Source organism: Rutidosis leptorrhynchoides, chromosome 2 (genome assembly GCF_046630445.1).
Source record: "Rutidosis leptorrhynchoides isolate AG116_Rl617_1_P2 chromosome 2, CSIRO_AGI_Rlap_v1, whole genome shotgun sequence".
NCBI lineage: Eukaryota > Viridiplantae > Streptophyta > Magnoliopsida > Asterales > Asteraceae > Rutidosis > Rutidosis leptorrhynchoides.
This window is the reverse complement of record NC_092334.1, coordinates 433,446,239-433,457,330: the sequence shown is the minus strand read 5'-3', so window position 1 is coordinate 433,457,330 and position 11,092 is coordinate 433,446,239. Positions and strand designations below refer to the sequence as shown.

The 11,092-nt window shown below is 35.0% G+C and overlaps 1 protein-coding gene across 1 annotated transcript; it reads left to right on the top strand.

Annotated features, from left to right (window-relative positions):
- The first annotated feature begins 9,000 nt into the window (after positions 1 to 9,000).
- Positions 9,001 to 9,447, top strand: LOC139889225 (secreted RxLR effector protein 161-like). The gene has a single exon (XM_071872188.1). The coding sequence runs from the start codon at positions 9,001 to 9,003 to the stop codon at positions 9,445 to 9,447; it is 447 nt and encodes a 148-aa protein (XP_071728289.1).
- The last annotated feature ends 1,645 nt before the right edge of the window (positions 9,448 to 11,092 follow it).

Sequence of the window (11,092 nt, the reverse complement as noted above, 5' to 3'; positions counted from 1 at the left end):
AGAATAAGAAAGTGCAAGAAACAAAAGCCGTAAATATAAACCCGGTGAAGACAGTTCCACCAAAATCTCCACCTAGGGTAGGTGATCCGGGTGAATTTATTGTTCCTTGTCTACTTAGTGATTGTGTCATGTATGATGCACTAGCAGATTTAGGTGCAAGTGTAAGTGTTATGCCTCTTTCCTTATATAAGAGATTAGGTGTAGGTAAGTTAAGTCCAACGGATATGAGTGTTCGACTCTTTGATCAAACCATTAAGCACCCAGTTGGAATTGCTGACAACCTACCCGTTCAAGTAGGCAATTTAACCTTTCTAGTCGAATTTATTGTCATTGACATAGAAGAGGACCCAAACATTCCTCTAATTTTAGGTCGGCCATTCTTAGCGTCCACCAAGGCGTTATTTGATGTAGGAAATGGAAGAATGACACTTAAAAGTGGTGACAAATCGATCACCTTTATGATTCGAAAGTCTAAATCTCCACCAGCCAAAACCGCTGAACCAGTAAAAACAATTGGTAAGAACCATGTGGTTTTACCAACTCCAACGGTAATACTTAGCAATAATGAAACACCTAAGTGTGGGGAAAATGAAGTAACACCTAATGATGACATGATAACAAAGAACCCCGTTGTTGATACGAAATTAAATGATCCCGTTATTAATAGTTCAATGAAGAAACTTATTAAACGGATTCGCGATGCTAGAACCAAGGGGAACTTTAAGTTATGTAACCGGTTAGTATCCAATCTATCACCTAAAGAAAAGGAGAAACTAGTTGAAATTATGGATATTACACAGGAATCCGACCAATGGCTTAAAGAAAAAGTCACGGATATGCAAGTTGATTATGGACCAAGAGAAATTGACAATGAAGTTAATTACAATTTCGACACCACAGCTACCTAAGTGTGGGGAGATTCAAATGTTCTAAGAAAATGCTATCTAGAGTTAGTTGTTCTGTTCTCGTGTAGTTCCGAGAATGGAATTCGATTGGTCTTTTCCGCTAGCAGACACTAAAGAACTAGTTTTCTCCCTCCATTCTGAATTTTTATTTTTTTTTAGGTTTTATTTGAAATTAATATGCATTTTAATTTAAGTTTTTAAAAACAAAATTTACTTTAATTCATTAAGTTGAAAATATGATTTTTAAAATTCGTCGTGAGTTGAAGACTAGGTCATTGAACCGAAATTACTTTACCCGAGGGCGGGGCGACAAATTTTGTTATCATTATTTTTAATTTTATTGATTTAAAGTATGCCAAAAATATTATACTTTATAAATTTTTGAAAAGTGGGGTTATAAACCAAACTTCAAAAATATATATATATATATATGTTTGTATTTTATCTTATGTACAAAACAGGGTAAAACAGCGCACTTTCAAAGACTGTCATGAAGTTCAGCAAAAGCTACTGATTTTGACAAGACGCAAAAAAAAATCAAATGTGAAATAATAATATGCTTACAAACTGGGTATTTTTAATCACTTTTCTACACTAATCACCCTCATGAATTTATAATTATAGTCTGATTTCATGCAAATGAGGGCATTGCATGATCTCAAGTGTGGGGAAGGGTTATAAATTCTCTCGGGTTTGCACTTAGTTTATTTGCCAAATTTTGTGAAAATTTGAAAAATTTTCAACTAAATGAATTTAAAATCATGTTTATACATATTTATGAACGGTGAAAACTAGGTGATAATACCGAAATTATCGTTACCTCGAAAAAGACATAAATTGAGAAACACCCTAAAACGCTTGAATTCATTTAAAATGAAATAAAAGAAAATAAAAAGGCAAAGAAAGAAACTAAGTGTGGGAAGAATGTACCAAGTTATTCAATTTAAAACATATATCACATATTTTTGTACAAGATTATTGCAGGTACTTTTGCTTTGGACGATACTAATCAGTTTTACCCGGTTTACTGTAATACATTTGAAAGAAAGATGGATCTACACGATGAATCAATTCCATCATTAAAAGGAAGTAAAGTCTTCCGAAAAAGACACGCGCTTCTTGATTTAGGTCATGAAGTTGTCGTCCAGACCAGCTGTAGGTTGACGAAAAACCTAGAAAAGTCATCACTAAAATCAGCAGGAAATCCACGGACCTCAGCATCAAACAGGGTCGCCATGTGGTCAGATTTATCCTAACCATGAGAAGGATTTATCTCGTACAATGGGGAGGCACCGTGCAAATTAGCTTTTAGATGTATGTACTATTGGTATATACACTCCAATGATCAGCTCTTAGCAGCCCATGTGAGTCACCTAACACATGTGGGAACCATCATTTGGAAACTAGCATGAAATATCTCATAAAATTACAAAAATATGAGTAATCATTCATGACTTATTTACATGAAAACAAAATTACATATCCTTTATATCTAATCCATACACCAACGACCATAAACACCTACAAACACTTTCATTCTTCAATTTTCTTCATCTAATTGATCTCTTTCAAGTTCTATCTTCAAGTTCTAAGTGTTCTTCATAAATTCCAAAAGTTCTAGTTTCATAAAATCAAGAATACTTTCAAGTTTGCTAGCTCACTTCCAATCTTGTAAGGTGATTATCCAACCTCAAGAAATCTTTGTTTCTTACAGTAGGTTATCATTCTAATACAAGGTAATAATCATATTCAAACTTTGGTTCAATTTCTATAACTATAACAATCTTATTTCAAGTGATGATCTTACTTGAACTTGTTTTCGTGTCATGATTCTGCTTCAAGAACTTCGAGCCATCCAAGGATCCATTGAAGCTAGATCCATTTTTCCATTTTCCAGTAGGTTTATCCAAGGAACTTAAGGTAGTAATGATGTTCATAACATCATTCAATTCATACATATAAAGCTATCTTATTCGGAGGTTTAAACTTGTAATCACTAGAACATAGTTTAGTTAATTCTAAACTTGTTCGCAAACAAAAGTTAATCCTTCTAACTTGACTTTTAAAATCAACTAAACACATGTTCTATATCTATATGATATGCTAACTTAATGATTTAAAACCTGGAAACACGAAAAACACCGTAAAACCGGATTTACGCTGTCGTAGTAACACCGCGGGCTGTTTTGGGTTAGTTAATTAAAAACTATGATAAGCTTTGATTTAAAAGTTGTTATTCTGAGAAAATTATTTTTATTATGAACATGAAACTATATCCAAAAATTATGGTTAAACTCAAAGTGGAAGTATGTTTTCTAAAATGGTCATCTAGACGTCGTTCTTTCGACTGAAATGACTACCTTTACAAAAACGACTTGTAACTTATTTTTCCGACCCTAAACCTATACTTTTTCTGTTTAGATTCATAAAATAGAGTTCAATATGAAACCATAGCAATTTGATTCACTCAAAACGGATTTAAAATGAAGAAGTTATGGGTAAAACAAGATTGGATAATTTTTCTCATTTTAGCTACGTGAAAATTTGTAACAAATCTATTCCAACCATAACTTAATCAACTTGTATTGTATATTATGTAATCTTGAGATACCATAGACACGTATACAATGTTTCGACCTATCATGTCGACACATCTATATATATTTCGGAACAACCATAGACACTCTATATGTGAATGTTGGAGTTAGCTATACAGGGTTGAGGTTGATTCCAAAATATATATAGTTTGAGTTGTGATCAATACTGAGATACGTATACACTGGGTCGTGGATTGATTCAAGATAATATTTATCGATTTATTTCTGTACATCTAACTGTGGACAACTAGTTGTAGGTTACTAACGAGGACAGCTGACTTAATAAACTTAAAACATCAAAATATATTAAAAGTGTTGTAAATATATTTTGAACGTACTTTGATATTTATGTATATATTGTTATAGGTTCGTGAATCAACCAGTGGCCAAGTCTTACTTCCCGACGAAGTAAAAATCTGTGAAAGTGAGTTATAGTCCCACTTTTAAAATCTAATATTTTTGGGATGAGAATACATGCAGGTTTTATAAATGATTTACAAAATAGACACAAGTACGTGAAACTACATTCTATGGTTGAATTATCGAAATCGAATATGCCCCTTGTTATTAAGTCTGGTAATCTAAGAATTAGGGAACAGACACCCTAATTGACGTGAATCCTAAAGATAGATCTATTGGGCCTAACAAACCCCATCCAAAGTACCGGATGCTTTAGTACTTCGAAATTTATATCATATCCGAAGGGTGTCCCGGAATGATGGGGATATTCTTATATATGCATCTTGTTAATGTCGGTTACCAGGTGTTCACCATATGAATGATTTTTATCTCTATGTATGGGATGTGTATTGAAATATGAAATCTTGTGGTCTATTATTATGATTTGATATATATAGGTTAAACCTATAACTCACCAACATTTTTGTTGACGTTTTAAGCATGTTTATTCTCAGGTGATTATTAAGAGCTTCCGCTGTCGCATACTTAAATAAGGACGAGATTTGGAGTCCATGCTTGTATGATATTGTGTAAAAACAGCATTCAAGAAACTTATTTTGTTGTAACATATTTGTATTGTAAACCATTATGTAATGGTCGTGTGTAAACAGGATATTTTAGATTATCATTATTTGATAATCTACGTAAAGCTTTTTAAACCTTTATTGATGAAATAAAGGTTATGGTTTGTTTTAAAATGAATGCAGTCTTTGAAAAACGTCTCATATAGAGGTCAAAACCTCGCAACGAAATCAATTAATATGGAACGTTGTTAATCAATAAGAACGGGACATTTCACAGGACAGCAGCTTGAGTATTTTCCAAGACTTGAGGACGATGATGATCCCTTCGGACTCAATGGATACTTCGTAGACACCGCTCCACAGAATTTCCAGGAGAGTATTTCGTAGACTACTTTATTTTCTTTTAGTTTTATCTTTTAAAAGCATTGTATAAAAAGTTATATATCTAGTGGAAATGCTACTCTCTTCTGTTCTTCATGCATAATTTTATCAAAGAGACTGGTTCTTTCCAGCATTCGGAGCTTGACCATAGGAAATCCCAGCACTAGGAGAGTAACCTAACCGTAGGGAAGTAATCTTTCCTCAAACCTCTTTCAATTATTACTCACTAAAATCTCTAAGTGTGGGGTCATTCCCGCAACTAACTTAGATATTCTAGAAGATATTGTCTTTAATTTATCAAATATTAAAATATTCTATTCTAGGGAATATTAGGGACGATGTTCTTCTAAGTGTGGGGTATTGGGTAAAGGTTTAAGTACAAGTAACCGTAAAACGCCAATTTTTGAAAAATTCTTTTGTCTAAAAAGTGATTAGCAAAGAATACTTAGGTAATTTCAAAAAATTCTTACCACGATTTACCCAAAAGATTCTATAAAATTGCTAGAAATCAGTTTTCGGAACATTCACTAGAACGGAACGATTAAGCTAAAACTCATGATTTATGTCAAAAGATTTCTTTCGAAAAAATATGTAAAAGGTTACGCATGACCAAGCAAAAAGTGAGGACTCTTGGACCCAAAGTATCTGTATGACCCATCAAATCTACAGTACTTTGTCAATTCATTTGATGAGCATGCCGGTGTACGGTTTAAGTTAGAACTTGGTTTTGACATACGTTTTGAGGCCAATGGTTAGTAAGCGCCATACGTGGTGCAGGTGCGATCATCCTTCCAAAATCCTTCTGAATAGAAAAGAAATAAAGCCATCCGTTTCTATTTCCACTCCACGCGTTTAAAACTGACCAACTCACACCAAAGAGTTGATGAATCAAAAAATACTCACCTCAAATTCACTCCCAAAAGACACTACCCATTCACTTTCACTCCTTTACCACCTTTCAAAAGATCCAGAGATTAAATAAGAGTTAGATCGATAAAAATTCACTTCAAAAGCACTTGTTAAAAGATTCCGAACCCCCGATTGTTTTTGATAGGTCAAAGAACTATTTTTGGTGAGTTATCACTTCCTCTCTAGGCACCAGGAACAAAGGACAAAAGTTATGAAGAAAGGGTATGCCGGGAAAAAAATGATGATGAAAGAGAGAAGTCTCTAGAATAAAGGCAAAGAAAACCCGAGAGGTTGCCCAAAGAAGGATTGCCGGAAGAGCCAAAAAAAATTCTAGACAAAAGTCTTAGTGAAATCCGCATCTTTCGAAGAAACTTTTCACGGAATTCAAGCCGTTCTCTATCAAAAATGGATACTATGAAGAATCAAAATCTATCAATTCTTTTTAGAAATCGAAAGATCTAGGTACCTTTCACCTTTTCTCAAACTTCTCAACCAACCCTACAACCCATCTTCCTCTTGAAAGAATGCCTAGGAAGAAGATCAGTGCCGTCCTTACTTAATTGGTGGAGATATCGATGCTTTACCAAGCTTATGATGAGAACCGTTACATGACTGGCTTCTGAGCGACAATACAACTAGATTAGGGCACCCTAAACACTTGAGTGATATGAGTGATCTGCTAGTGAGAAGCCTGGTCATGTATACTCTACATCTGAGAGTTGGAAAGTACGCCTTTTTCAATATGGACGCGTTTGAAATCTAGCGACTAAAACCATCAAAGTTCAAAACTTTTTCTACTACTTTCAAAAGATATGACGACTTCTAATGAAGGCATAATAAAAGGATCTAAGGGTAGGCGAGGAAGGATCTATTAGAAATAACCTTATATTCCCGATTTTTTCTTGAGGACAAGCAAAGCTAAGTGTGGGGTATTTGATATCGACTAAAAAGTCACGTTTTACCCCCGATATTGAGCCCTAAATCCATAAAGTTCCAAACTTTGTCGCCAAAATAATAGTTTTTTCGGTTAATTTTATAGAATAAGTAATTACAAAGGCGATGCAAAAACAATCAAGTAAAACGGAGCTAAAACGAAGGATCTAGATGGAAAACGGTGAAAGAAAGTTACGACCAAGGAAATCAAGTAACGATCCAGGAAACAAGCTGACCAGGGCAGGCCATACGGCTTTCCATACGCGTTGCCATAAGGCATGCCAGTGTGAAAAATGGCCTACCATACAGTCAAGGTAAACGGCCTGGCAAAACGGCTGACCAAAGCAAACGGGCAGTAAAAACGGCCTGCCATACGGCTTGCCAGCCGTATGGCAGCTGAATCCAAGTCTATTTAAAGGGTCTCTTCCATTCATTTCAACACACACACTTAAATTGTACTTCACTTTATATTTTCAAGTTTTTTAGTGAGTTTTTAGTAGTAGCAAGCTTAACTTTTATTTTCCAGAGGATATCCCTGCAAGTCCCTGCGATCTCGGCCAAATTTCTTCAGCCTCAGGTTTTTATCCGAAACGCTTGTCCCCTTAATTAAACATGTAGTGTTACCATTTATGTTTAATAATGCATTACGATATTACCATGTTAGCTTAATTAATCTGTATGTTGCTATGATGAAAGTTTGGGTTAGCGCAGTTATGTTAACTTAGTACGGTTATCGTTGTTATGCTGAACTTGTGATTCCGATAGATTTGTATGCTAGCATCTTAAGGATTGACCAACCTAGGTTGTGACCAGGACTTGCCCACCTTTATGAACTTAGCTACTTCATAAGATTAAGACCCCTGGTTATACTATATCTAAATATTCTATGAACTCGGTATGGTCGGAGTTCTCGAGAGACATCTAATGCGCTTTTAGGACACAGAACCTAGGAATTGAGACATGAAGGACCTAGTATGCCTATTAACTGTTCTGAAGAGGCCTCTTAGGAGCTGTTAAGATCTAGTTAGTGCCTTAACTGTATGACCCACATCTATTGCATGTTCTTGTTTGATTGTTGCTCTAGGATTAAGTGATATTAACTGTTTAGGTATCTATCAGGTTTCTATCTCCTTTACTTTCATTATATCAACTGTAATGTTGTATAATGTTGAATTGGTATGATCTCATTAGTATGATGAAATGGTTGTTAGTTTTCATTTAAGGTTTTGTCAACTTAACCCGACGGACTCCTTCTGTTTGCGATCAGTGTTCAATCAACACGGCACGTTGTTATTCAGTCAACTAAACTGATAACGAGGATTAGGATTAGAACTCAACTCACTAATAAACCTATTGCTTTACTGAGGATAACCTCTAAGGTATAGTTACCTTTCAATTATACAACCAAGTGACATGTTTTTTACTACTCAACAAGAACTCCGAGAGTCTAGAGATAAGTAGGTCTGTGTAATTGGCTCATCCAACCAAATATACACCATTCTAATCTTAGCTTTAACATAAACATAATTACCTTACCCTAGCTCAAACCGACATCTTGGTCAACATTTCCCTGATCTGCATACTCCGGATATCCTTCCACTTTCTTTACTTTTCCGCACTTAGGACTATTAGCTTAAAACCAACTACTATCCTTAATCTAGGTAATTTAACCAAAGATAATTATCCACTTGATCTTCAATTCGTTAAACCATTCAAAAGTATGACCCTAGATTAAATTACACCTTCTACCTTAGAAAGTTAAAAGTAAATTCAGGCCCTGCAAAATATAAATAATAAACCACTGGTCGGTACTCTGATAGTTGATTCTGATGCCTTGCGGCCTAACGACACCGCATAAATAAAATCTTCCATTTCAGTCATATAATGTTTTCTAATGGTTTTGAGTTAAACAAATCTGACAAATGTGTATACAGAAAATTTGATAATTCGGAAAAGATGTGATCATCTTATACGTGGATGACATGTTGATCTTGGCCTCTTGGGTACCGACCAATATCAAGTTGATAGAACAAAAGTCTTTTTGTCCTGAGATTTTCTATGAAAGACATGGGAGTGGTGGATGTAATCATAGGCATAAGGATTAAAAGGGATGATAGATGTATCAAAATTACTCAATCTCATTACGTTGAAAAGATTTTAAAAAGTTTCAAGTGTGATAAATGTTTTCCCTTGAACACTCCTGTTGATCAGATTGTGAAGCTTATGCCTCATTAAGGTGAAGTTGTATCACAACTTGAATACTCTCGAGCAATTAGATGTTTGATGTATGCTATGACTAGTACACGCCCAAATATTTCTTTCATAGTGGGAAAACTAAGTAGGTTTACTAGTAATCCAAATGCTACTCATTGGCGTGTTGTGGTTAGAGTATTCAAGTACTTGAAGGGTACGATGGATTATGGTATCACTTATTCTCGGTCCTCTTCAGTTTTAGAAGGATATTCGGACGCAAGTTGGATCACCAACATCGAAGATCATTCATCTACGACTGGTTGGATATTCCTACTTAGAGGAGGTGCTATATCATGGGCTTCTAAGAAGCAAACATGCATTACAAATTCAACCATGGAGTCTGAATTTGTAGCTTTGGATGCGCCTGGTAAGGAAGCTGAATGGTTAAGGAATTTGATACATGAAATTCCTTTGTGGCCAAAGCCAATATCTCCAATCTCCGTCCGTTGTAATAGTGAAGCTACTTTGGTTAAGGCTTATAGCTAAATATACAATGAAAAGTCTAGACACTTAGGTGTTAGACACAGTATGGTTAGCGAGCTGATTTCAAATGGAGTGATATCCGTAAGTATTTTTTAGATCACAACAAAATTTGGGGGATCATTTAACGAAAGCATTAACCCGAGACTTAGTGCACAAGTCAGCTATTGGAGTAAGATTGAAGTCCGTATAAATATTCCAAAGTGAGACGCCGAATTCCCTTCTGGTACAACGCTAGGAGATGAATTCAATGAGGTAAGCTTACTTTCTGAATATTGAAACACATAAAAAATTCTGATCCCAAAGTATGTGTTTAGACCTGCAAGTTGAGTCAAGTTGAAGTTACTCTTCTTAAGTTCTTTTGAAAAATTGCATATGCAGGTGCAAGATGTAAAATAACTACCTATGTGAGCATGAAGTTTTTCCGCTTCAAGGAGCTTTGGACTTAGTTGTCGATATGCTCATTGAAGGATTGAGACACATGGCTTATAATAATGTCAAGTTTATCTTAAGGATATGTAAGAAACTGATGTATATATTATTTTATAGTTTTCAAATGGGTTGAAGGGTTCAATTCTTTATGAACACCCTGATTCTCGAATTCTCGTAAATATTATACTTAGTGGAAGTTCAATTCTTCATGAACATTTCCATTTATGCATTAGTTTGTTCTGTTTGAATAATTATTTTAGTAAATCAAGAATTACACTAAAATTGGGGGGGGGGGGGAATTGTTGGTGTTTTTGGAGTCATCCAATATTCATTTTGGCTCATTGTGATTTATGCAAGAGTTAGCTAGTTATAATTAACAACAGGTTCGGAGAGTGTGGAGTACACACCCGTAAGAGTTGGCTACTAACTGTCGCGTAATTGCGGGGGTCAAGGGGGTTGCGCCCCTTGTGGGGTCCAAGGGGTAGAGCCCCTGGCTGGGGTCCCGCTCAACTTGAAAGGTTATACATTTTGGTATAACAATTTTTCCCGCTCAACTTGAAAGGTTACATCCTTTCAAATTATAACTGCCAAATATATCAGTTTTCTTATTTCGATTTTTGCATATGGCATTCAAAAACAACAACAGAAACACACAAATTCTCTCTGATATATTAACTAGTGATATCATTTCCATAAACACTAATTATGTTCTTGTCTTATCTCTGTAAAGATTTCGTGTAACCAAGACAATAGTTGGGTCGAAATACTTTATAGAGAAAGTAAATACGCGATTTAAGAATGAATTCGGACAGTCAATTCATACCCTATTTCTAACAATGTTCACCGTATAGTAACATAATGTTCTTGATGGTTGTAGTTGCAGGAAATAACTAAAACTGGCATCGCAATAGCGCATATATGCTCAATCATAATCATGCATAGCACAAGAAGTGATACAAAAAGGTAAACGAATTCAAGATGTTAGAAATGTATGGAGGAAATTATGGATTAGTAAATAAAGAATCAGTAACCGGATTGATACTAGAATCGTGTGAAAACTTTCTTAATAGAGTATTTCGACCCATTTGGCCGCGGGTTACACAAAATCACTATTAGGATAAGACTAGTATGAACACTCTTTCTTGATCAAAAGAATATGTGTTCCTTGCACTTGTAGATTGTAAAATCTGAAAGTTTTGTGTTGAAAGTGTGTTAGAAA